Source organism: Labrus mixtus, chromosome 5, assembly GCF_963584025.1.
Source record: "Labrus mixtus chromosome 5, fLabMix1.1, whole genome shotgun sequence".
Classification (NCBI taxonomy): Eukaryota; Metazoa; Chordata; class Actinopteri; order Labriformes; family Labridae; genus Labrus; species Labrus mixtus.
Window position 1 is genome coordinate 256,786 of NC_083616.1, and position 27,622 is coordinate 284,407.

Below are 27,622 nucleotides of genomic sequence, written 5' to 3' on the forward strand. Positions count from 1 at the left end.
TTGATGTGCAATACGTGAATTAATACAAAGTATGTTAACATTAACATAACATATCCTCCCAATTTAATGACGGTTCTGACGTGAAGTCGGGCACCTAATTCTTTTCCGTGTTGTTGTTCCGACTTGAGCAGGTGTTCATGTGCATTTTACAACTAGGAAACTCGTTTTTCCGATGTGTCCGACACCACTTGAATGCATCAAAATATACGTTTTATGGCTCCTCCCACCAGGTGAGCTTAGAAAACGTGGTCAGGATTCCTCCGTTAAAAAGAGATAATGCTATGCTAACTATGTACCTTGTCAAAACCTTTTTTTCCACAATCTGATAATTTAACATAGGTTAAAAAAGTCAAAACGATCATCACTGTTATAAAATAGTTTGCAATAAACTCATAATTGTACATTTTAGTTTGTTTCTCTATGAAAAGCAAAACAATGATTAAAGATGATTGGGTGAAAAGGTTTCTGTAGGATTAAGAGGGAAATGCATTTGTTGGTATAGAAATTGGGAATGTAATGGAGCAAGCAAACTGACACATTAACTTACAAATCCACCTCACTTTGTCTGATGGTCTAGCACTGAGACATTGCAAATGGTGGCATATTAACACCTTTTCAAACGTGAAATTTTTTTTTAAGTTAATGAACACATTTAAATAATTTGCATCAGTTTTCTTAAGAAGTGGTGTTAACCACCAGGGTCACTGCAGAAACAGGAGGAAAACACAGCAGTTCATATGGGTCACTGTCGACTGCCTTTTCTTCTGACAGATGGTTGAACTGATGCTTGTAATATTTATTCCAACTATAACTTCAATAACAAGCAGGTTCCCATCTCCAGCCATTGCCATCAGGCAGATCATGCTCCTCTGTGGGTTCTTCAGTCGTTCCACATCGTCCTGCTCAGTGGGCTTCAGACTCTCTTAAGTGAAACACTAACTCATTCTTCATGTGTTCGGAGCTCTGCTCAGTGGCCAGCACTGTCTCAACAGGAAAAGACAAATACAAACTATCTTTTGATTTTTTGGGAGAGGGTGAATCTCCTGCACAAAAGAGAGGATCTTGGATTTTAAAGTTCATGGAAGGGGTACGTGTCCTGCGTTTGGTGTTCCTCTTCTTGTCTTGTTTGTAAGATGCATTCATATTGGCTATAACCTGGAAGAAGAGCAAATATATATTCAGACACATCAGAAGGAATGATGAAAAAATAAAAGACATCAAATACTAAATATCTGTTTGAACACCTTTAAAAACACATTATAGTGTTAAAAATGTGCTATGTTGTATCAGATCTGTGAAGAGTTCTGTACCCTGATGGGGAATCATAAAATACTCACAAATGAACGTTTAGTGGAACTAGTTTCACTTGAATGAGTTATCGGTTCCAGATCAGATGATTTGAGTTTGTTAAATCAACTCTGAGTAGACTCACTGTGTTCAATGCGCACGCTCCACAACCTTATTTTAATCATATTTGATTTGGTGTGTATTCTAGTACTCTGTGTATGATGCTTGGTGTGTAATCTAGTACTGTGTCTGATGCTTGGTGTGTAATCTAGCACTCTGTGTATGATGCTTGGTGTGTATTCTAGCACTCTGTGTATGATGCTTGGTGTGTAATCTAGTACTGTGTCTGATGCTTGGTGTGTAATCTAGTACTCTGTGTCTGATGCTTGGTGTGTAATCTAGTACTCTGTGTCTGATGGTTGGTGTGTATTCTAGTACTCTGTGTCTGATGGTTGGTGTGTATTCTAGTACTCTGTGTCTGATGCTTGGTGCGTAATCTAGTACTCTGCCCACGCAGTGTGATGGGTGTGTCAGAGATAAAATAACATGGTTGATCAAAGGCTATTGTCATAACAGGTTATATAAACTTGATATCATAAATAACAGCTCTGTTGAGCGAGCTCAAAGCTGCTGTTTAATATGTCATACAAGGAAAGAAATATCGGCCAACATAAAAGTAGCTCTAAGAAAGTAGTTGGACATCAATATTTCAGTTTTTCAATTTTATCAAATCAGTCATATTTGTGTTTAATTACCCAACTGTTGAGTGAATGATTGAAATGCAGATTGAAATACACTGATAGAATAGATCAGGTACACAGATGATTCAGACAGTCAGCTCATAGTCTGTACCACGTCGTGGATCTAGCTTTTGTTCCGCCCCTTTTGGGAGACTAAAGGCAGGGCGGCAGACTTCTCATTCAAAAGGGAGGAGTGAATTCAAGCACAGATTATGACAGATTCTCTCACATCGTTATTTAAGACAACTCTGGACCAACTTTTCACAAGACACTTTGTTAAATAAAGATATTATAGATCATTATTTTAACTCCACTGGTCCACCATTGCAATTTATTTTGTATATATTATGCAAAAAGAATGACCTACACAATAAGTTGAACAAAAAGAACTACAGAAAACTCAGGGCAGTACAGTCCAAAGTCTTGTGACCTACAAAGCCTTATGGTCCAAAAGAAGTGTAGCCGTTATCAGCAGTCATGTTTACAACCTCTCTTCCTGCAGGACTCAGGACTGGGGATTAACATTACTTTTACCAAGAAACAAAGGAACTGATCAATGATTTAAGTCTCCCTCTCAGACAGGATATTATGAACTTTTACAACACCTTGAATAAACAATCGAGCGGAAACAGAACACTCTGCTATCTACGAATTGACCCCAAAGACATGAACTGTGACCGAAACCAGTCTCTGCAAAGTCGTAAAATTGACCATCTGTTGAAGGACTGCTGAAGAACTGAATTAAACCACAGCTTTCAATTCTGCATCAAATGAACATTTATGTCTTTCTTCATCTAGATATTTGTAATTGTCACATTGAATGTATTATAATCATCTTTTTAAACTCAAAATCTGATCTTCAGAACAGGAATAAGAGTTATATTATGTTTAATAGGAATTTGACGTGGAGCACTATTGCCATCAAGTGTTAGAATATCCATGAATACGTAACCTTCATAATTATATATTTAGACGTGTTATAAAGCATACTCTTTGATATTAGCTATAGAAGGTGTTATTTAAAGACACCAACTTCTTTTCCTACTTTATTAATATGTCTTATTAAGAATGTTGACTGTATAACATGGTTTTGTTCACCTACAGGCTGGGATTAACTGAGGATGTTCCCAGATGGTGTGATTTTCATCTCAACATGAATCTGATAGAAATGTTTGTCTAAATATATGACGTGAACCTACATCAACGTGGATCTGATAGAAATAATATCAAAATGAATGTATGGTGAGGTATATATGTTTAGATTCTTATTCTTAATCTTATTGAGTAAACTCGGTTTAGTTTAAACAATTGTCCTCCAGTCAGAATGGGAGTCACCCGTGGGCGGCCCCCTCTTTGCCTGCAGACCCCCCTCCTCCCATCCAGGTGATAAGAGCTCACACTGAGCTCTGATCTTTGGTTCTTTTTAGTTTTGGTTTCTTGAAGTTTAGAGCTTCAGCTCTTGCTCGCTTCTCTTCGGACTTCGGTCCGAATCACTTCTTTTAAGTTTGTGCCGTAGAGACGAGTCTCTGCTGAACTTTCTTTTTCACGCACAATTTTTGGAACATCAATTCTTTCTGGCTCAAGCAAGGTTTTTGAACTTTCTTCTCCAAAGTCTATGCTCTTCAATTTTCAACGCCAATTCCTTAATTTGGATTCATCAAGATGGCCATCAGGTTAGTCTGAATTGGAAATCGACGTCTCAAAAGACTTTTTAATACTTTTCCTGTTGGATCCTCTTGGAGCTTCTGAGACGACGGCTGAACCGACGTACAATCTCCATCCCAGCTGCACACTCCGACCAAGGTGTCAAGGCATCTAATCTGGCCCGTGGACCTCTCTGGGCCTGAAAAGAACTGCTTGCCAGAGACTGAAACGTGGGACCAGCCAGCGGAGTTCAATTGAACACATCTCACAGTAAGACTGCTGGTGGCAAGGGGTGTTGGAAGATTGAGTCTTGAGTCGTGTCTATTCAGAGCCCTCCTTTAAATCCAAATAGAATCCCAAAAATTAATTTATCAACTTTTTCTTTTCGACCATTTTCTGATCAAGTCATTCAAACAATACCGCGTCTTATCTCATTACTAAATATATAATGTCACCATACATTATAATTGCATTATCCTGATCATAATCCTATTCTTTATCTGTTTCATCTATACATTATTGTTTACCCCTTTTTATATTCAATTTTACACATAAAATTCAGGACTTTGTCTGTGTGTTTTCTTGTTTAACATTTCCAGAACTTACTTCTTTCAAGATATCAAACTAACTGATTAATTAATTAACTTATACCATTAAAGTTATTTTCTTCCTTTAACAGGAAGTGGTGCCCCTTCTTAAGTTAAATAAAGATATAACATCTTAATAATTTAATTACGCTACAGAAGGATGGATTGGTGCTCTGTTCAGGACATTGACCTCTCCATGGAGACATGTATTTTTTGTGTGCCTATGTGATAGTAACAGAAAACTCCAAACCACAAGTTTAGCTAGCTTTAGACCTTAACAGAACAGCTTGAGAGTATCCCACAAACAAGAAGAAGCTTGACTAGCAGCATCTGTTCCCAGTCTCAATATGAATTACCAGTTGCTTCACAGAATTCTTCGGCTCCTGCGTTGAGATCTTGTCCTTCGGGGAGGACTTTTCCTTCTGGTGGTCCTCATAATTCAGCAGGCTTGATCTGGTCTAGAGGAAAGAAACGACATAAGTAGGTGATTTCATGTCTTGTGGATTGAGAAGGATTATGATCAAGTCCTACCTCATGAGTTAAGTTAACGGTCCTGTTGAACATGAGGGAGTAAGGGCTGAACTTGGTCGTAGGATTAGAAGACATCCTAAACACAAACTGCACATGGTCGAGGAAATCGTCCCATTGGGTCTGTTTCTCTGAAACCATCTGCACAATGGCTTCCTTTAACAAAGGACTGGTGCAGTCGTGGAGGGGGTTCAGCTGAGGTTGTTCCAGAGGTGAAACCTTCTGCATAATGCTCCACTTGTCAAACAGCAGCTTTGTGACCTGAAAAGGCACCAACATTAAGTATTGATTAAAAATGATCCAAGAGAAGGCTTTAATCATGTTGATCTGTTCATCTCACCTCATCACAGAAATGTGCATTCTGCATGCAGACTATCGTTTTAGGGGCTCCAAACCTGATCCAACAGAGAGCAGAAACACGTCAATCTCAAGGTACTAACAATGATAACACCAAAGTCAAATCTAATGACAATACAAGCATGGTGATGGTAGACTTTAAGAGTGATTTAACCCTCATGCATCATTATGGACATTTTTGTCCATTTGGTCAAATGTTTCCTCTTCATCTGGTCATCATTTTGTCTCTGTTAGTGCATATGGAACACATTTTTTGTAAGAAAGTCTCTCTCTTGACAAATTTTGGAATGCACATTTTATTTTTTTAATAGATCAATAGAACACTGAGAAACATGTTTACTACCCTCTGAAGTCACTAAGGACAAAAATGTCCACTTATCAGGAATTTAACCCTTTAAATGCCAGAATCATGTAATCAAACTGGCATTTAAAGGGTTAAATTCCTAAAAATGATTGAATGTTTGGTAAGTTTTGAGCAGGGCTGGAGTTGTTTAAGAGATTTATGCAGAAAAAAGTTTTTAAAAATATCAATCTGTTCTATTTTTATATCAGTTTTTGTAAACTGGACATTTTCGCTCTCCAATGTCCAAACAGGGAACTACATTTTAAATCTGATGCTACACAAAAACTAACAATGCATCAAAGTCAATATTTTGGATAATCTTTGACATATCCAAGACTGATTTTTAAAAAATCCCCCGGCCACCAAATATTTGTTTTATGGAAAATAACAAATTTTTGTGTTTTTTTTCATAAATAACAACAGTGACATCAAGTAATCAAACTGGCATTTAAAGGGTTAAATTCCTCAAAATGATTGAATAATTAATAGTTTTGAGCAGGGCTGAAGTTGTTAAAGAGATTTATGCAGAAAAAAGTAGAAAAAAATATCAATCTGTTCTATTTATATATCAGTTTTTTGGAAGTGGACATTTTTGTCCTTAGTGACTTCAGAGGGTCGTAAATTAAACTGATGCCTGAGGGTTAAAGAAAGAGATTGATTTTGATGAGCACATTCTGTCAAAAGCACAAATTATTCTGCTTTAGACACAAAAACAGCCTCATGCAGCACAAGAGCACTAAATACTACACTGGGAAACAATTTCTAAATACATCAACTAGTTATGCTGCTGGTTTAGTTCACCATGAATAATACTATATTAAACATGCAAAATCCTTTCACCTGTATATGCATGTAGAAATACACCTTGCAACAGAGAGCACATCCATCTTTTGTACTGGAAAAGCTTCTGGCCATTTAGTAAAGTAATCGATGACGACTATAGCGCTGGCGTTTCCTCGTTGGGTTACTGGAAAAGGCCCTTGTAACAAAAAGAAGAAGCAGGTCTTAAAGTGTGAAAATTATACTGCAGAAAATATATTATGTGATGATTTGAATAGAGGCTAAACCTATGAAATCAATCCCAAGAATCTCCCACGGTGCATCCACTTTGATAGGCCGGACAGTCCTTGCTAGGATTTTATTTCTCTCTGTGTGTTGACACGTTTCACACACTTTTATCTGAAACAGAAACATTTCAACTTCATGTTTTTGTTACATCCCAGTAATGTCCAAACTCTGAATAAATAAAGATTTCAATACCCAGTCCACTACATCCCTGATGATGCCCAGCCAGTAGTATTTGCTCTGAATCCTATGGACGGTCTTCTTCTGGCCCAGGTGATGTCCCATTTCATTAAAGTGGCAGTCGAGAAAGATCTGCCTCTTCCTCTCAGCCTCTATCACGACCTCCCTCTTGATTTCATTCTTTGATCCCACATAGTACAGCTTGCTCTCTTAAAAACAATGGGGACATGTTGTGTAACAGTATTTTGATTATTAGACCTTTAAGACTGACAACACAGAGAACATCACACTTAATTCAATGAAACAGTTTTTTTATTCATTCTTCACTTATCTTAAACTTAATCAGGATGCTAAGAAAAAAGAAAACACTTGAGTTCATTACTTCAACAGGCAAGACGCTGTTGACTACTATACAATGGTTTGAAATAAGGATAGGAGAATACTTTATTTATCCCCAGAGAGTAAATATCGGGCGTTGCAGCAGCACAAAGACAAGTAGAAAAGATCATACAAAATCAAAAATGTAAACACAATAGATAATATAAATATAGATACAAATAGGAGGTATAACATGTACTATATAAATGGTGATGTTATCAGATCAATCAGACACTGTGCAGTGATAAAGTGACAAGTGATGGTTAAAGTGACCTGGTTTATAGCAGCATGTTCTGTAAACAGCAGTATTGTATCAGTGTAATGAAGAGTGCAGTTAAATAATATATGATAATATGAAATAAACACTCACCATCAGTGATAAACTTCCGAGCGTATCGCTTGAGATTCTTCTTCCGTAAAGGATTCATCGTCTGAGGAAAGGAGCCTTTAGTCACAAAAGTGTAAATGTCAAAGAGTTTATTGGAGCCGGAATCAACCACCTCCTCCTCAGCTACCTGCAGCGACTCCATGCTCACCAACCCCCCTACACGCTACAAGCTAAGCTAACAGCGGCCTAACACTAAGGTAAACATACTTATGCTCGCTGATATTCCGCACATTGAACGGAAAAACCCCCAAAACTAAATAATAACAAAGGCACAAAGAGTTAACTTCTTCTTCGTCGCCTTTTTTTTCCCCCTTCTTCTTATTCTTTGGTGTTTACTGGCGGAACGCTAACGAGTTTTAAGGAGCACTACCGCCACTAACTGGACGGGAGTATGGAGCAAGAAAGACACAATAATAATAATAATAATAATAATAATAATAATAATAGAGAAGCGCTCCATATGATTTTAACCAAATTAATATATTTTAAAAGCCATCCATCTCACTGTATATTCTGTCTAAACCTGAGAGAAGTAGTCCCAGTTCTGTTTCTGTGTCGTCATCATGTAAGTCCTTTTGCCCATGAACACCTCTGGGTTAACCACTCCACATCCCGTACACAAATGTTTTAGCGCACTTAACTATTGTCATGTTGATTTAAGTGGCTACTTTTTAAAAAAAATCTTCGTAAAATTATTAGATGGTTATAACCAGTGTTGAACTTGAAATGCCGACTTTTATTTTGACGTTTACGAACCGGATGTGAAACGCCATGAATTTGTGCCAAACTTCTGGTGTAATGTTTAGCAAACAATATAACTTCAAACGGTTTGAAATGACGGACGAAGAAGACAGAGATGTTCAGTTTTGGACGTGTGATTGTTTCGCTGAAGATAATATTTTTCTAAAGGACTACAAGCTCCATGTTAGCTTTGTATCCGAGGTGCAGTTCAGATTGGACTATGAAGCTGTGAGTTTTCATTGATTAAATTTATTTCAGACATATCAAATAAAATCAAAGTTTATATATTACTAAAACTATAAACAAAGGAAGTGTCTTCAATGAGATAAACGACGTGTATTTGTTTATTTACATCTGCTATGCAGATACTCAGGAGGCTGGGCTGCGTTACGGAGCAACAGTTTAAGGACGTGCTCAACGAGGTAACAAAGTTATTCTCTATCTCTCTCTATAGCTATATCTATGTCTAACTCTATCTCTCTCTGTCTCTTATCTCTCTGTGTCTCTCTGTCTGTCTCTATCTCTCGATCTGTCCAACTCACCCACTCTCTCCCTCTTTCTCTCGCTCTCTCGATATCTATCTATCTGTCTATCTCTCTCTATCTCTCACTCTCTCTGTCTAACTCACCCACTCTCTCTCTCTCCCTCTTTCTCTCGCTCTCTCTCGATATCTATCTATCTGTCTATCTCTCTATCTGTCTAACTCACCCACTCTCTCCCTCTTTCTCTCTCTCTCTCTTTCTATCTAACTCACTCACTCACTCACTCACTCACTCACTCACTCACTCACTCACTCTCTCTATATATATATCTATCTATCTGTCTAACTCTCTCTCTGTCTCTATCTCTCTCTGTCTCTATCTCTCTCTTTCTATCTGTCTAACTCACTCACTCTCACTCACTCTCTCTCTCTCCCTCACTCTAACTCACTCACTCACTCTCTATCTTTCCCTCTCTGAGTTCTTCACGTCTCTTTTTAGATTTCACAGGAAGTGGACAGGCGAAGACATCTGAGCGAGACGTCTGTGAGGAGAGCTGCTGCTATAAAAGATGAGTACCAGCCTCTCCATCCTCATGTCTACCACCTGCAGGTATGCACTTCACCAGTCACTGCACATTTGAACTTTGAACTCATGTCATTCAAACTCTGCTCTGACATAACTGCCCACATCCTCTCCTCAGGAGTCCTACCTTGCACCAAAGTTCAAACAGATTGTTGAGTACTGTCGCAGCGCGGACACGAGTATAGAAGGTCTCCTAGACCTGGTAGTGGAGGAGGCAGGTGAGCTGGAAAGTGCTCTCCTTTCAGAATCAGAATCAGAATCTGGGTTTATTGCCAAGTACATTTACACATACAAGGAATTTGACTTGATGTATTGGTGCTAAACAATTAACAAGGAAATAAAGCAGAATTAGCAACAACTTAAATAATACAGTATAAGAAGCTATTACAATATATAAAATATAAAATATAAAAAAAAAATATAAAATGTACAAAAGGTGCAGTGTAGGAGCTGTGCAGTGGACTATGAGAAAAAATCTTATTGACTCTGACTAAGGTTCAAATGAGAAGTGAAAACTCACTTTCAATAGAAAGAGTTGACTAACTTTAGTCCAGTCACAGCAGATACAAAAAAAACACCTTCAAATCCTCATTAAAAAATCTATTGAAGGTTTAGTTTGCTGTGCTGTATACAATAACTAAACTCTTTATTTTGAGCTCATTTCATGAGACTACATACAGGTCTCTATATGTGGTTCACTTACTTTCAGCACTGCATCCATGTGATGTTTCTCTCATGCTGCTTCCATTGTTGAGGACTCTTCAGATCATTTCCTCGGTTGTCTCTGGGTCATGAAACTCCAATAATTAGTGTGACATGTCCCTGACAGCGTTCCAAACCTCCACCCTGACCTACAAGAGGTAGTACTTTCCTTTCACCACAGACATTGGAAGTATATGTTGATATCTGGGCAGCAAATAAGAGAGAGGGTGCTTGTTCATGAAATTTTCATTTTGGATAAAAGGTTATTTTTAAGACTTCTGATATGAAGCAGTTATTGTGACCTCAGACATGTACATGTCATAGATTTGTGTTGTGCTTTATTTATATGTATGTATTTATTATGTGTGTTTAATTAATTTAATGATGTAGGACATGCCTCATTAAGCATTTTATCTCCTCTTTCTGTTGAAGCAACAAGAGTGTATCGTTTCCCCGTGTTTGAAAAAGGCTTCTGTGAGGAGCTGCTGGAGGAGCTGGAGCACTTTGAGCAGTCTTCTTCCCCTAAAGGACGACCTAACACCATGAATCAATACGGGGTAATGTATCTGTTCTCACCATCAGTCATGAACTATGTGGATCTGAATATAGAAGGTGTTTATAAGAGGACTGTCACAGACACTGTAAGAAATAAAGAGCAATTCAGGGCTCACAATGTCAGGCATTGAATACATGAAGAGGAAATAAACCTTTCTTTGCAAGCAACAAGCCTTTGAGCTCAACCTTGAAGTAGGACAAACATTAGCAAGATTCATGTTAAAGCCACTTTAAAGGCAGAATATGTCCCACTGTCTGTGATGTTTTCCGAGTTTTCAGAGTCCTATCTTCACTTTGTTTACATCGCCCGGACAGCGGGCCGGCTGACTCCTCCCCTCGTGTATAAAAGTTGTTTAATTGAGGGACTAGAGAAAAGAAGAATAACATACTGTACTCACTGCTTAACTGTGTTTCTAGATCACGCTCATTTCAGGTAAATTTACATGCAGTGTGAAGATACAAGCATAATAAAGATCACTAGCATTAGCATGCTAACACAACAATGCAGCGCGAGTTGTTTTGGTTTCATGCTGGTGCTCAAGGGCGACATCTGCTGAATCAAAAAAAATCACATATAAAGCCTTTAACAGCCGTTAAATTGTGACTGCACATGATGTCAGAAAATGAAACAAGAGGGTTACAAACAGTAACTTCATTCACAATGTCCTTCTCTTTTTCATTTCTCATCAGATCCTCCTTAATGAGATGGGCTTTGATAAAGACTTCATCACACCCTTCCGTGAGCACTACATGAGTCCACTGACCTCCCTGCTGTACCCAGACTGTGGGGGGTGCTGTCTGGACAGCCACAAGGCCTTTGCTGTGAAGTATGACCTGAATGAAGACCTGGACCTGAGCTATCACTATGACAACGCAGAGGTCACGCTCAATGTTTCCCTCGGAAAGGACTTCACTGAGGGAAACCTTTATTTTGGGGATATGAGACAGGTCAGCATAGGGGAGAATATTATTATGAGTCAGCATACAGTTAACATGATTGACAGCGCACACACGCACACACACACTGAATACATTTTGTATTATTGAGAAATAATGTAACATTAAGCATGTTGAATTATAATCTCTCAAACCTACTTTTTTTACTCTTTAACTTTCAGGAAGGTCTATTGTTGTAGAAATAAACCTTTTTTGTTACTTGAAAAGTAAATACACTTGACGATATGAATTGTTTTAAGACATGATCATTTCAATTTAGAAACAAATATTTCATGTACCACCTGACTGATGCTGAGATCACTTGTGATGATCCACGTGTGTCCTTGGATGGTTAAACAAGTTATCAGGGTGACTCCATTTCCATGATGAGGGGAACAATCTTTACGATAAACACTTGCTGAGAGAATCATCCACAGTAGTAATTTGGACCAAATGATTCATGTTAAATCAATGTTAATTCCATCCCATAAATGCTACATAATGGTTTGAACGCCTCCTGCAGGTGCCTTTGGGTGAGACGGAGTGTTCAGAGGTGAAACACATGGTGACCGAGGGCCTCCTCCATCGGGGCCAACACATGCACGGAGCCCTCCCCATCTCCTCTGGTCAGCGCTGGAACCTGATCATCTGGATGAGAGCCTCGCAGGAACGCAACAAACTGTGCCCGATGTGCAACAGGAGGCCGACTTTAGTGGAAGGGGACGGCTTTGCTGACGGGTTCACCAAACAAAAGTAAAAACCTTAATGTGTCTGCTCGCTGTCAGTGCTTTTGTTTTGCCATTCTCTGTTGGATTTAAATCCAGCCAGCCTGGGGTCCTCAGATAGTGTCTGACAGCCGGGCATGTTACATTACAAATATATTTGAAAATCAATGACTGAAGCAGTTAGAATAATCAGTGCTAGAACTGTAGAAAGATGTCATTGAATTGTATTTAAGCAAAATCTATTTTGTATTTACTTTTTTTAACTGATGAGGTTACAACAAAAAAAAAAGAATGAACCTTGAATACTAACTTTAGTGTCAGTTAACGAGAGTCCTCTTTTAAAATCGTCCATTCTCTTCAGACTTTGTGATGGGTTTTTAAGTCAATCAACCTTTTCTATTTTCCATAGCAGATTGTACTAGTCCAAACTGAGTGGATTGGGGGGGTGGGGGGGTCCTCCTGACACCGCTTTCTTATAATATGGTACTTTTATATTTATGACACAATAGTCTAAAAACAAAGTCCCTGTCTATTGGTTTAGTATGTTTGTACTGTAGTTTTGTGTCACAGATATGCAATAAACCTTTCATTAACAAATCCAACATAAAAAATCAGGACACTTTTTATTCTGAGTACCACTCTCATACCTGTGCTGTTTTCCTCATACAGTTTGTGTGGTTATTATAAAAGGTAACATGTAGACGATTTGACCCATAGTAGAAAAAAAGAAGATATTTGGATGAATGGAAACTCATGAGTGTTTCGTTTGTATCACAGAGACTAACTATAACTGTCCCTAATGGCATCTAGCACCACTGTTAGGAATCTAGGAGTTCAATATGTCCTTTACACATAAAAACACATTTCAAGAACAGCCTATTTTCACCTTCAAAATATATCTAAAATCAGGCATATCCTGTCGCAAACAATGTACGACCTGTTCATGCATTTGTTACCTCCAGATTGGATTATTGTAACTCTCTTTTGTCAGGGTGCCTCTGTCAAGTCTCTAAAGACTCTTCAGCTAGTCCAGAATGCTGCAGCTCGTGTACTGACCAGAACTAGGAAAAGGGACCACATTACTCCTGTGTTGGCTTCTCTGCACTGGCTCCCTATACAGTCTAGAATAGAATTCAAGATCCTTCTTCTCACTTACAAAGCTGTGGTGCCTATTCCAAAGATCGCTAGTCCGAGGCAACTAAATCATTTTAGACCGGTTGCACTTACCTCATTAATTAAGACCTTTGAAGAAATGGTAAAGAACCTTGTTCTCTCAACAGTGGAGGGTAACCTTGATCCACTTCAGTTTGCCTACCAGGCAGGGAGAGGTGCGGAGGATGCAACACTTTTTATCTTGAATAGTTTGTATAAACATTTAGAAAAGCCAAAAGCTCACGCTCGGCTCTTGTTTGCTGATTTTTCATCAGTTTTTAATAGAAAGAATGATCCGTGATTTTAAACTGCCTCATCAGCTTGTTCTGTGGATTATGGACTTTCTGACTGACAGAACTCAGAGGGGGTCTGTAAATGACCATTTATCAGACTCCTTAACCATTTCCACTGGCTCACCACAAGGGTGTGTCCTTTCCTCCCTCCTCTTCATCATGTATACTGATGCTTGCAGGAGCTCTCAGGAGGGCAGATCATGTGTCATCAGAAAATGTAACCAGGTTCACATTTTCTGATGACACAGCCTTGTTGTCTCTCCTCCAGGGTCCAGAGTCCATTAAGACCACGGGAGAGCTCTCCCTGATTTTATTTTATAGTGTGACGTCAACTTTTTGCAATTGAATGTTTCAAAAACAATGAACTCGTCTTCGATTTTAGACGTAAGATGGAGGAAGCTACAGAGTGCATCATACATAGTAAAAATGTGGAGATTGTAAAGTCATACAAATACTTGGGCACATATTTGGACGAGCAAATGAAAATTTGATGCTAACACTGAGGCTGTTGTCAAGAGGGGGCAACAGAGAATTCACCTTTTAAGGAAACTGAACTCTTTCTCAGTCAGTCCTGTAATACCAGTCTTTTATTGAGAGTCTCCTTTGTTTTTCTTTTATCTGTTGGTTTCACAGCCTCTCGGTTAACAACAGAAATAGTCTTACAGGAATTGTTCAAATCCGTTCTAAGATAATAGGAGTGAAACAGAGAGATTTGAACTCTTTTTGTAACCAGCAGATCCTCAGGAAGGCTGAGAGTATTTTAGCTTCTTCTGGTCACGCACCCTTTAGTGAATTTAGTCTGCTGCCATCACGTCGCTGTTATGTTTTACCTGCCTGTAAAACTAACCGCTACTCAAAATCGTTCATCCAATCTGCGATCAGATTACTGAATGCTCCTTAATGATCTTATCTTTTGGCACCACATATCTTTTATTTATTCTTTTATTTGACTGATCACTCTAGTGTGTTTTCATTTCGTCTTCAGTCTGGCTGACTTTTAATCAGTCTGTCCAATATCAGTGACTCCTTTAGGTCTTATCTATGTTTTAACTCCTTGTATAATCTGTTGCTTGTACATGAACTTGTCTTTGTTCGTGTTTCTTTCTCATGTGTACAAGCTGCTCCACACCAATTGCCCCTAGACGGATTAATAAAGTTGTTTGAATTGAATTGAATTGAAGCTCTAAATGGCCAGGCACCAGCTTATCTTAGAGACAAGATGTATTAGATGCATGGATTAAAGGCCTGCTTGTGGTACCTACAGTCTCTAAATGTACAATGGGAGGTAGAACCTTCAGTTATCAGGCCTGCTCGTGGTACCTATGGTCTCTAAATGTACAATGGGAGGTAGAGCCTTCAGTCATCAGGCCTGCTCGTGGTACCTACGGTCTCTAAATGTACTGTGGGAGGTAGAGCCTTCAGTTATCAGGCCTGCTCGTGGTACCTACGGTCTCTAAATGTACAGTGGGAGGTAGAGCCTTCAGTTATCAGGCCTGCTTGTGGTACCTACGGTCTCTAAATGTACTGTGGGAGGTAGAGCCTTCAGTTATCAGGTCTGCTCGTGGTACCTACGGTCTCTAAATGTACTATGGGAGGTAGAGCCTTCAGTTATCAGGTCTGCTCGTGGTACCTAGTTTCTAAATGTACTATGGGAGGTAGAGCCTTCAGTCATCAGGCCTGCTCGTGGTATCTACAGTCTCTAAATGTACTATGGGAGGTAGAGCCTTCAGCTATCAGACCTGCTCGTGGTACCTACGGTCTCTAACTGTACTATGGGAGGTAGAGCCTTCAGTTATCAGACCTGCTCGTGGTACCTACGGTCTCCAAGTGTACTATGGGAGGTAGAGCCTTCAGTCATCAGGCCTGCTCGTGGTACCTACGGTCTCTAAATGTACTATGGGAGGTAGAACCTTCAGTTATCAGGCCTGCTCGTGGTACCTACGGTCTCTAAATGTACAATGGGAGGTAGAGCCTTCAGTCATCAGGCCTGCTCGTGGTACCTACGGTCTCTAAATGTACTGTGGGAGGTAGAGCCTTCAGTTATCAGGCCTGCTCGTGGTACCTACGGTCTCTAAATGTACTATGGGAGGTAGAGCCTTCAGTTATCAGGCCTGCTTGTGGTACCTACAGTCTCTAAATGTACAATGGGAGGTAGAGCCTTCAGTTATCAGGCCTGCTCGTGATACAGTCTCTAAATGTGCTATGGGAGGTAGAACCTTAAGTTATCAGGCCTGCTCGTGGTACCTACGGTCTCTAAATATACAATGGGAGGTAGAGCCTTCAGTCATCAGGCCTGCTCGTGGTACCTACGGTCTCTAAATGTACTGTGGGAGGTAGAGCCTTCAGTTATCAGGTCTGCTCGTGGTACCTAGTCTCTAAATGTACAATGGGAGGTAGAGCCTTCAGTCATCAGGCCTGCTCGTGGTACCTACGGTCTCTAAATGTACTGTGGGAGGTAGAGCCTTCAGTTATCAGGCCTGCTCGTGGTACCTACGGTCTCTAAATGTACTATGGGAGGTAGAGCCTTCAGTTATCAGGTCTGCTCGTGGTACCTACGTTCTCTAAATGTACTATGGGAGGTAGAGCCTTCAGTCATCAGGCCTGCTCGTGGTACCTACAGTCTCTAAATGTACTATGGGAGGTAGAGCCTTCAGTTATCAGGCCTGCTCGTGGTACCTACGGTCTCTAAATGTACAATGGGAGGTAGAGCCTTCAGTTATCAGACCTGCTCGTGATACAGTCTCTAAATGTGCTATGAGAGGTAGAACCTTCAGTTATCAGGCCTGCTCGTGGTACCTACGGTCTCTAAATGTACAATGGGAGGTAGAGCCTTCAGTCATCAGGCCTGCTCGTGGTACCTACGGTCTCTAAATGTACTGTGGGAGGTAGAGCCTTCAGTTATCAGGCCTGCTCGTGGTACCTACGGTCTCTAAATGTACTATGGGAGGTAGAGCCTTCAGTTATCAGGCCTGCTCGTGGTACCTACGGTCTCTAAATGTACTATGGGAGGTAGAGCCTTCAGTTATCAGGTCTGCTCGTGGTACCTAGTCTCTAAATGTACTATGGGAGGTAGAGCCTTCAGTCATCAGGCCTGCTCGTGGTACCTACGGTCTCTAAATGTACTATGGGAGGTAGAGCCTTCAGCTATCAGACCTGCTCGTGGTACCTACGGTCTCTAAATGTACTATGGGAGGTAGAGCCTTCAGCTATCAGACCTGCTCGTGGTACCTACGGTCTCTAAATGTACAATGGGAGGTAGAGCCTTCAGTCATCAGGCCTGCTCGTGGTACCTACGGTCTCTAAATGTACTGTGGGAGGTAGAGCCTTCAGTTATCAGGCCTGCTCGTGGTACCTAGTCTCTAAATGTACTATGGGAGGTAGAGCCTTCAGTTATCAGGCCTGCTTGTGGTACCTACAGTCTCTAAATGTACAATGGGAGGTAGAGCCTTCAGTTATCAGGCCTGCTCGTGATACAGTCTCTAAATGTGCTATGGGAGGTAGAACCTTAAGTTATCAGGCCTGCTCGTGGTACCTACGGTCTCTAAATATACAATGGGAGGTAGAGCCTTCAGTCATCAGGCCTGCTCGTGGTACCTACGGTCTCTAAATGTACTGTGGGAGGTAGAGCCTTCAGTTATCAGGTCTGCTCGTGGTACCTAGTCTCTAAATGTACAATGGGAGGTAGAGCCTTCAGTCATCAGGCCTGCTCGTGGTACCTACGGTCTCTAAATGTACTGTGGGAGGTAGAGCCTTCAGTTATCAGGCCTGCTCGTGGTACCTACGGTCTCTAAATGTACTATGGGAGGTAGAGCCTTCAGTTATCAGGTCTGCTCGTGGTACCTACGTTCTCTAAATGTACTATGGGAGGTAGAGCCTTCAGTCATCAGGCCTGCTCGTGGTACCTACGGTCTCTAAATGTACTATGGGAGGTAGAGCCTTCAGTTATCAGGCCTGCTCGTGGTACCTACGGTCTCTAAATGTACAATGGGAGGTAGAGCCTTCAGTTATCAGACCTGCTCGTGGTACCTACAGTCTCTAAATGTACTATGGGAGGTAGAGCCTTCAGTTATCAGGCCTGCTCGTGGTACCTACAGTCTCTAAATGTACTATGGGAGGTAGAGCCTTCAGTTATCAGGCCTGCTCGTGGTACCTACAGTCTCTAAATGTACAATGGGAGGTAGAGCCTTCAGTTATCAGGCCTGCTCGTGATACAGTCTCTAAATGTGCTATGAGAGGTAGAACCTTCAGTTATCAGGCCTGCTCGTGGTACCTACGGTCTCTAAATGTACAATGGGAGGTAGAGCCTTCAGTCATCAGGCCTGCTCGTGGTACCTACGGTCTCTAAATGTACTGTGGGAGGTAGAGCCTTCAGTTATCAGGCCTGCTCGTGGTACCTACGGTCTCTAAATGTACTATGGGAGGTAGAGCCTTCAGTTATCAGGTCTGCTCGTGGTACCTACGGTCTCTAAATGTACTATGGGAGGTAGAGCCTTCAGTTATCAGGTCTGCTCGTGGTACCTAGTCTCTAAATGTACTATGGGAGGTAGAGCCTTCAGTCATCAGGCCTGCTCGTGGTACCTACGGTCTCTAAATGTACTATGGGAGGTAGAGCCTTCAGCTATCAGACCTGCTCGTGGTACCTACGGTCTCTAAATGTACTATGGGAGGTAGAGCCTTCAGCTATCAGACCTGCTCGTGGTACCTACGGTCTCTAAATGTACAATGGGAGGTAGAGCCTTCAGTTATCAGACCTGCTCGTGGTACCTACAGTCTCCAAGTGTACTATGGGAGGTAGAGCCTTCAGTCATCAGACCTGCTCGTGGTACCTAGTCTCTAAATGTACTATGGGAGGTAGAGCCCTGATCCTTTGTAACATTGTAAGGTCTTTTGCCTGTTCCTTTGTAACATCACTATGAGTAAGGTCTTTTGCCTGTTCTTTTGTTAAGTGAGATAACATTTGTTATGAATTGCCATAGACATTTTCAACAAGACAAGACACATTATTTGTCATTATTGAGTTTTAATAACATCATGACAAGTCATAAATATACACATGGTGTGTGCATTTCCTTTAATTTTATTATGCATGAAGTGTTTTGGTGGAAGTTGATTTTATGCCATACAGACAGTCAAATAACTAAATAAACCTGACTGCAACATCTTGCACAATAAAGCGTTCAGTTTGAGCAACATTAGAACATCAGGACTTTTGGTTGTTTCTTTTTGTTTGAGGTTATTGTGCCACTTTGGAGAGTTAAACCGAAGAGAAAAGGGAAAGGAAAAATGTTTCTCCAGAGCCAGAGGCACACTACAGCTTATTAAAAAACACAAATATGCAAGCACTTACATACATTGGTGGGCATGGCTTTGAAGGTAGACTTGACAACCTAATGGTAAATAATTACTTAATGAATTCATTTCCAGCCTGGACATCGAACTCTGCACACACAGGCATGTGTGTTATTGGACAAAATGTTTTGACATTGCACAGATTTCCGATGAATTTGATTTGAGGGGAAAGTAGTATATTTTCAATATATAAATAATTTTCATAAAGGTTCACATTTTCACATCCAAGATATTATATTACAGCCCCCATACAGTTATATATGTACACTCTAGCTATATACATCATACATGTAAATAAATTAACTTTATATTTATTAAATAATTCATATTTAAATCTGTCAAAATGTGCTGGTTTATGAGCACATTGCAGCTAAACCATTAAGTGTACCAGTCCCATATCAGCTGCTCAGTCAGTCCATGAACTCTTGATCTCTGTGTGGGTCAGCACAAGCTGCATCAAGCAGTTTCCCACACCTTGCTTTGTGTTGTTCTGTCAACAAGATGTTGAGTCTCAGCTCTATAATGTGGTCTCGCTGCTCATGTCCCGGGGGCGGTGGTGGTCGATGTCTGAGTCATAGTCTGACTCCATCTCGATCTTGACTTGGGGCACAGGACAGGCCATCCCTCGGCCCATTGGCACAGCAGGAGACGAAGGGCAAGAGATCTTCAGGTGGAGGGTGATGCTGAGGAAGGGCAAGTTCCAGTTACCATACACACCCACAGCTTGAAACACTGAGGGGCTTAGGAAGGAGAGGCTGGGGAGGGTGGAGGAGCTCCACCATCTGACATCATAACCAAGGTTGTTCACTACAGCAGTTCATTCAGAGATGAGTGAGACAAGAAATGAGCTGCTGTAGAGTTTCACTGAGGTCACAATGTCTTTCGGTGAAGACTGGGATACTCTGAGGCTGGGAAACATTTTTTTATGTCATGAACATAAACACAGTTTGTTGTGAGCCTTTGCAAACCCAAGGGATACTTGTTTAACACTACAAAGACTGAGCCACATTTCGAACCTCATCTGATAGTATCTTAACAGTCGAGCAATAAGTCTAATTCTTGCAAAAATAACAGAATTATTTTGTTTCAGACGCATCAAGAAGGAGACCGATATTACTCAAGGCTAAAGGGAAGACAGGACTCTTTTTGGAAACTGGGCTATAGTGATACCTAAAACTAAAGTAATGGTAAGCCTTAATAATTACACTTTATTTATTGATCAAAGCATGCTATGCCACATATATTTTATAGTGCCGAATCAGAGTACAGTTATGAATCAGAAATCAATGCCATTGTCAATTCCTAACCATGCCTCTTTCAAGCAATGCAGAACTGATAGGTAGTTTTGAACCCAACCCCCAAATTAAAAATAGAAAAGCAGAATCAAACAGAGCATTTGTGTTTTGTGTTTAATGTGTAGCATATTTAGCAGCAGCATTCAATGCAAGCCTTCCCATTGTAACGGCTGCTGCTACAGGAGAGGAGAGTGCAGAAACAAACACATCTACAGTAAGGCTACATTTCCTGTGCAGGTGTGAGCATTGATCTGATGAAGAAAATCAGCTCATGAAGAAAAAGAAACAACCAAAACAATGATGCTTGTTGCATGCAGATGATTACACAGTCATATACAAACTGAGCTACTATAAATCATCTTTATGTACTACATATAAAACACTCTGAATATATCACATGTGGTTCATCTGTTTACAGTCCCTGATCAACTGCTTCAAGACACACAGCAGACTATACATCAGGCATTTCAGGACATCACATTTCTACTCACATTCACTGCCCCTTCAACGCTAACTAAACATTAAGAGGTACAATATGCTGAGTGTGCAGATACTGTTCAACAGGAAGAGTGGCGAGATGATAACACAGTTAATAACAATACAATGATCTGCATTGCCTTCAAGTGCATGGAGAGGAGAGTGATCGAAACATGACAAAGAGAGACAGCTGGACTATGAGGACACTTTAAGTAACCTGTGTCCAATCATGGATGAAAAGGGAAGATGGGCACAATTCACATTTACTTTTATCATTATTATTATCTATAGATCCTGGAAACAAATGAAAAGAATGTGGGGTGTTTTATTGTTAGAGGCATTTAATATAATGATTAAGGAGCAAAGAGCACAGAGGGATTCATGCACTAAAGCCAGTTTAATGATCAACCCCCGAGAAACATGATAATACCTGTGACAGGCCAGCCCGCTGTCACCTTTCATTTGAGCTTCCCTAAAGCTAATCTAATCTTCCAAAGACATGGCAGGAGAGACTTGAAGCTCTCTACAATCAGACTGGAAAAAGTTTGTGTGTGTACTATGTATCTGTATGTGCCAAAATGAAACCAAGCTTATGAGACAAGAAACAAAAAAGAGAGATACTACAACTAAACATGCTTATATGGACACTTTGAACAAAGTAAAGGTTAGCCTTTGTCAACATTTTAAATGACTCAAATTCCAAGTAACATATTTCATCTTGGTATAAAGTCAAGACTAAAGTTTGAACTCTAATTGCTTTTCTCAAATCGGCATCATAGATTTCTATTCATGGTAAAATGAATAGAAATCTTTCACTCTGAAAGTGAATGAATTCACAAAAGGTGGTGAAATAAATGAAAGCGTTAGTTAGGTTACATCATGTGGCTGACTCAGCATCTTTTTAATCAAGGTGGTGTAAGAAGAATACCAGTGCTCCGCTAATGTTGCCTTTCTGCTCACCTGAAAGTTATGATGTCACTTCCTGTGACATTTCAAAATCCCCATTTCAAGCCAGAGTCTTCTTTATATTTTACAATAACATCATAAAGTACTCCACGATAATTGAAGGGCTAACCACCACTAGACACTTTAGACTTTTTGTATGTGTGTGTGTGTGTGTGTGTGTGTGTGTGTATTAGTGTGTGTGTTAGTGAGTGTATGTTTGTGTTAGGGAGCAGCCTGTGTAGTAGTGGGCTGGCAGTATGCCCCCCACTGAGACTGAACAACATCAGGGTAGACTAGATCTTTGTAGGGGATATGCAGTTTGAGGACACAGTACCTGCGATCCAAGTCTGACTCTGAGCTCGGAGAGTGGTTTGAGTAGTTATGACACTTGTCCTGCAAGAAGACAGACAGACAGGTTAGACAGACAGACAGACAGATCTTGTATTACTAGTAGAAACAGAAACTAAAGTAATGCTCCTCTAAACCTGCAGAGGGCGGTATAAGCCTGCAGTTTCTCACCTCGTCCTCACTGTCATTTGGTTTGGCCTTCTTCTTCTCCTTCTCTTTCCCCCCTTTCTTTTTATCGTCATCCTTCTTCTTCTTTTCTTTTTCAGGAAGGAGGTCGTCCAGCCAGGCCAGGTCATGCTGGGAAAAGATCATGTCCAGCATCTTTCTGACAACCATGAGTCCCAGAATCTGAAGCATTTACACACCAAGATTCAGTGACAGGCAGGCGGACTTCTGTTCCTATAACTTCATGCACAGACTGGACGTGCATTAGTGTTGACCCTCTGCTCTGAGAATGATCAGAATATGCAGGATGCTTTTATCAAGCCGTGATTTCAGGCCTTTAGTTTGTCACTCTGTCACATGATCGGATATCATCATGTGTTGAAATAGTTAAACAGTCGTCACACATTCTCCTCCCACTACAGCAACAAAAGGATTGATCAGAAGCTTTTTGAAGAAGTTTTTTTCACATACCATAACAGGGAAGATGATGGCCAAGAATGTGGATTTGAGGACCCAGAGGATAGCTAGACATATGATCTGGACCAGTGTGAAGAGGTGTACTCTTCTCAGAGGAACATGGCGCAGGTAAGAGAAGTCGGGCTGATGCTTGGACGGCATCATGCACAATTTAATCCTGTCCCAGAACTGTGGAAGACGATGGGGGGGGGGGGGGGAGACGACATAGAACAGAAAACATGTTTGTTTTTGTGTGTTTTTTTTGTGTTTTTTGTTGTTTTTTGGTTTTGTGGTTTTCTTTCTCTCTTCTCTCTCCTTTGACTCTTCTTCTCTTTCTTTTAATTTAATTTTATTCTTTCATTTTATATAACTTATTTGTTTGTTTGCCTTTCCTAAAGCTGTTAAATATCATAGAGAAAGGGAAGAAAACCTTGATGGAGGGAAACATTTATGAATTTATGTAACACAGATCCAAGCTACTTTAAACATACATATTTCTGTATTGTAAGTGTTCTTTTTAGTATTTCCACATCACTGGGGGGGACACAACCTTTTTGACACCACACCACTTAAAAAAATGTAAAATATTGAGTATATATTTTATATATAGGTGAGTATATATATATGGTTTCATATCTGGTTTGTCCACCTTGGATGATTTCCTCTCCGGGAGTCCATAACATCCTTAAAGAGTCCTAGATCATGTCTGCTGGAAAAGGACGCTGCTTTGCTTGATAGCTAGAAAACCTGTTTCCCACCACCCACCTCAATAACAAGACATACGCTATCAAGAAAGCAATAAGTAATCACTGGTAAGACAAACTCAACCTACCTGGATCCCACTGAGGGAAGCTACCCCCATGTAGAGGAAGACACCGTACAGGACAGGCATGGGAATGAACTACAAGGAGGAAGACAAAACAGTATTTAATCACACACGGACAGATGGTAGCATGGCATATATCATTTTAACATTTGGATTTTTATTTCTAAAACAATAAAAATAAGAAAGCTACAAAGTGACTCTGAAGTACACATCCACACATCCCATGCATTTAACTCGCTCTTCATGTTGACCAGTTATCAAAAATAAAGATAAACTTTATTGATCCCCCATGGGGGACATTTTTTCAGCTCAAGAAACAAGAAACAGGAATATAATTATCAAAAATAACAAGAAGTTAAAATCAAACATGTGTACATCAGTGATGATTAAACAGTCTGACTACAGATGGGATGAACGACCTGTGGCAGCGCTCAGTCTTGCAGGGTTCTTGTATCCTAACCAACATGACGACCTCGCTGTGGCGTCTTGTTCAGTAATGAAACTACATTTCAGTTGCATGTTGGTGCCCTGTGTTCCTTTGAAGCCCCCTGTTTGAATCCAGTACTGGTGTTGCTTTAATTTACAGGAAACAGCGAGCTTCATTTGGATCATTGTTAAGATGACAAGCTTAAGATGAGCATGAGATGATGGTGGGCTTCAGCCTTCAAAGATGGCCGACATGAACGCTCCCCTAAGTCTGAAGGCCGAACCATGAACAATATAAAACATGCACAGAGTCTCAGTGACGTCAGCCATTAGTCCCTGAAGAGAAGCTATGAAGATGATGATGGGAAAGGAAAAGTTATCTCAACCATCAGTCTAGAAACAGACAAAGACGTTGAGCTGATGCTAAGCTAAAGCCTCTAAACACATCCACCTGTCAGTCAACTCAGCCACACACTAAATTAATCAAATGTATGAAACACCCTTTGGCTAGTTATAAAAACTTCAGCCCCTGTACAGTGTGTACACATAATAAGGTAGAGGGTGAACTATACCAGAGATAAGAACACAGGATGATAGAATCTGAAGCTGTGTTTAGATATGTAAATCAGCACCATGAGGTCTTTCAGGCTGATTCATACCTTCAGTACTGGAGCAAGGAAGATGGAGACTCCAGTCAGAGCGAACACCACCAGGCCCGTCATTCTTTGTTCTCTGTCATTTGAAAATGGATTCAATAAACAAAAGAGGAAGACAAATCAATGTCAAGCTTCTCTCTGTTTCAACCACAAAAGAACTTTGTGAAGTGTGTGTCTGTGTCTAGCACAGATCGATGTTCATTTCTGTTTCTGTGGACTAACCTGACCCCGAGGAACTGAGGCTGCTCTCCTGGAGCGCTGGACTCACTCTCCATCTTCAGGGAGTCGATGTGGGCAATAGAGATGACAGTGGCAGCAACGTACCAGGGCAGGCCCAGGAAGGAGCAGACGGCCATCAGGACGCCCACCCAGAAGAGATCCAGGTGGTAGCCACAGCCTTTCTGCCAGAGACACCAGACGGAGACAGATATCGCTTTTCAGTGTTCTTCAGTCGAGATGTTTTTGATTAAGTCATCAGATTTGTAACAACATATAAACCTACTTTCAGTTTGTTCTCCTTGCGATTGACAATGACGGCACTGATCTGCTGGTCCATGAAGATGAGAATAGTAACCAGGAGAGCCGGGACAAAGCTGGCTAGATAGACCCACCACGGGTTCTTTCCAAAGGGCATCACCAGCCAGCCACGTTCTGGACGAGTCGGCTGGAATGAAACAAGAGGTTTTATCATTTACAGAATAACGACTGTGTGGATCATATCAGTTTAAAGACGAGGATCCATCACAAAGTGGTTTTACATTGTTTCACATTATTGTGATAAAAAGCTAGTTAGAGATTGTATTTCATCGATGGTAAATCAGGAAGTCAGTGTGATGTAGAGCCAAGAAGCAGAGACAATAACTACAGTCTTTCAATCAGAATCTCTTCCCCTCAGTAAGAAGCTCATTACATATAGGTTCAACACCCAAACTCAAAATTACACGGAGCGTCGGTAGACTAGCGGTTAGTTTGCTCGCTCTATGTACAGAGGCAGACCGGGTTTGAATCTGACCTGCAGCTTCTTTACCTCCTTCCCCTCTCTCTCTCCCTCTCTCTCTCTCTCTCCCTCTCTCTTTCTCTCTTTCTCGCTCTCTCTCTCTCTGTCGCTCTCTCTCCCTCTCTCTCTCTCTCTCTGATAATTAACTCTATCCACTGTCCTATCTTTACATTAAGGCGTAAAAAGCCAGAGAATACCTCTTCATAAATAAATAAATACCAAGACCATAAAGTTGATAAGTTAAATTTTCCATCGACAAAATGTCAAATGTCAAGGTCGGCCATTTATTCAAATGTTTATAATTGATATTGTAGTGTTGTCAGCGGGCTTGAACTGAACTGCAGCTAGAGATGTCCTGCTTGGTTGTCCTCACACTGACCCCAGTAAGGGACTTCTCCCAGCCAAGAAGTCGTTTAAACCTCGAGCTGGGCCTGTAGAGGGGCTCTCAGCTGATTTTATATAATATTTAATTTATGCTTTGGACAGCACTTCCAGCATCCTTTTCGAAGGAAAGATTAAAAATACAGCTCCCTAACAACACACAGAAGTTTGGAAGTGAACCACGCTACCTTAAATTCTGTGGGGACGATTAACTTAGGAGTCTTCAGTCCAATCAGCATATCAAGGCCCACGAAGGTCATGATGGACATGAAGATGGAGAAGTCGCTGATGAGTTTCCTCAACTGTATCCAAGAACAGACAACAACAATAATATTAAACAACAAATAACATTGTTAATGTGAGTTTCGAGAACTAAAGCAGAGAGAAAGGTTGATGTGATGCCACTAGAGCTCCAGTATGAACAGATACAGATGTTACCATTTTATGATGTTTGAAGCGTTAATGCAGCCGACAGAAGTAAAAAGCTAACGTAATGCTAAAGCTAACTACACCACGGTCAGATGATTGTAACGTCACTAGCGTTATGCTTCAGACGATCTCAGATAAACTAATCCACGTAGCTTAATAAATAGTTTACTAACATAATATTCACCTTAACCTAAAGATTAAACCTACAGGAGACATCTCAGACTAGTGAGAGAGTTCCCGTCCTCTGTGTCCGGCGTGATGACGTTTAATGTCCCCGACAACCACTGTAGTCACATTTAGCCACTTGTTAGCAACCGCCTTTTTAAAGACGTGTATAAACTTCAAAATTCACAAGTGGGGGTATTACCTAACGTAGTTTATGTGGTCTAACAAAACACCAACATCTCTTCAGCTTGTGTTGACCACAGACCTTATTTCAGGCGTCTAACCACAAACCCATTCAAAATCCCCATTGACTTTTAGACGTTAGACCCCATGACGCTACAATGCTAACTTACTTCCTAGTTATAGGACTCATTCCTGTGGCGCTCTATTCTGGTGTGAGTAACGGTTCATGTGATTCTCAGCACGATACTCTCATGTACATGCTTGTGTCGAAGCTGCTGAGAGGATCGTAAACAATGTAAGGATCTACTGCAGGACAAAGTCAGTGATGATTAAAATGTCTCAATCATCCGTTCTCTTGATCAAATCAGGACTGATATCTGGAGGAACATCACGTTTACTGCATTGTAAAACATCCACAGGTCATTCAAAATCAAAGCTTAATGCAACAAAATATTATTTTGATCCCGTTAGTTTCATCATGACCTGAGCAGGTTTTTATTCTCCTCACAATGCAGCACTACTATAACCACACTGGTAATTGTTTTTGGCCCTCTTACATAAAATCAAAGACAGATGTAGCTGAACAGGACGCCCTTTAAGTGTAGTTAAGCTACTTCATAAATCTTAAGAAACAGGAAGTTCTGGATGAGCAGCGTGTGGATGAAGCCTAAGAGTTCAAACTCTATGATTGATATTGTAGTGTCGTCCGTGGTATGATGGACCTTTTTTAGAATTGGATTGTGGTTGAGAAATGATTCATTCTATATCTATATTCCATATCTTTTATTGGACCTTTACCTTTGTTTTTAGTCAAACCTGACTTCAAACATTGACATAAAAACACAGATGGTTTTGGTCA

The 27,622-nt window shown here is 40.6% G+C and overlaps 2 protein-coding genes across 5 annotated transcripts; one reads left to right on the forward strand and one right to left on the reverse strand.

Annotated features, from left to right (window-relative positions):
• The first annotated feature begins 120 nt into the window (after positions 1-120).
• On the forward strand, positions 121-23,184 carry ogfod2 (2-oxoglutarate and iron-dependent oxygenase domain containing 2). 4 transcript variants are annotated; one of them, XR_009673049.1, is made up of 9 exons: positions 8,165-8,466; positions 8,604-8,660; positions 9,219-9,329; positions 9,421-9,520; positions 10,437-10,561; positions 11,250-11,507; positions 12,019-12,248; positions 20,105-20,201; positions 22,346-22,480. XR_009673049.1 is itself a non-coding variant. In XM_061037180.1 (8 exons), the coding sequence occupies exons 1-8, from the start codon at positions 138-140 to the stop codon at positions 22,455-22,457; spliced, it is 1,086 nt and encodes a 361-aa protein (XP_060893163.1). In that variant the 5' UTR covers positions 121-137; the 3' UTR covers positions 22,458-23,184. The 4 variants fall into 4 exon arrangements, 3 of the variants coding, with proteins under 3 accessions (XP_060893163.1, XP_060893161.1, XP_060893162.1); XM_061037180.1 differs by lacking the exons at positions 8,165-8,466; positions 20,105-20,201 and adding an exon at positions 121-230 and having other exon boundaries at positions 22,346-23,184; XM_061037178.1 differs by lacking the exon at positions 20,105-20,201 and having other exon boundaries at positions 8,157-8,466; positions 22,346-23,181.
• zgc:113436 (uncharacterized protein LOC503528 homolog) lies at positions 362-7,801 on the reverse strand. Its single transcript, XM_061037177.1, has 8 exons — positions 7,480-7,801; positions 6,747-6,940; positions 6,554-6,665; positions 6,327-6,465; positions 5,127-5,181; positions 4,790-5,047; positions 4,615-4,716; positions 362-1,155 (listed from the first exon to the last, which is right to left on the reverse strand). The coding sequence occupies exons 1-8, from the start codon at positions 7,637-7,639 to the stop codon at positions 904-906; spliced, it is 1,272 nt and encodes a 423-aa protein (XP_060893160.1). The 5' UTR covers positions 7,640-7,801; the 3' UTR covers positions 362-903.
• Positions 23,185-27,622: the final 4,438 nt, after the last annotated feature.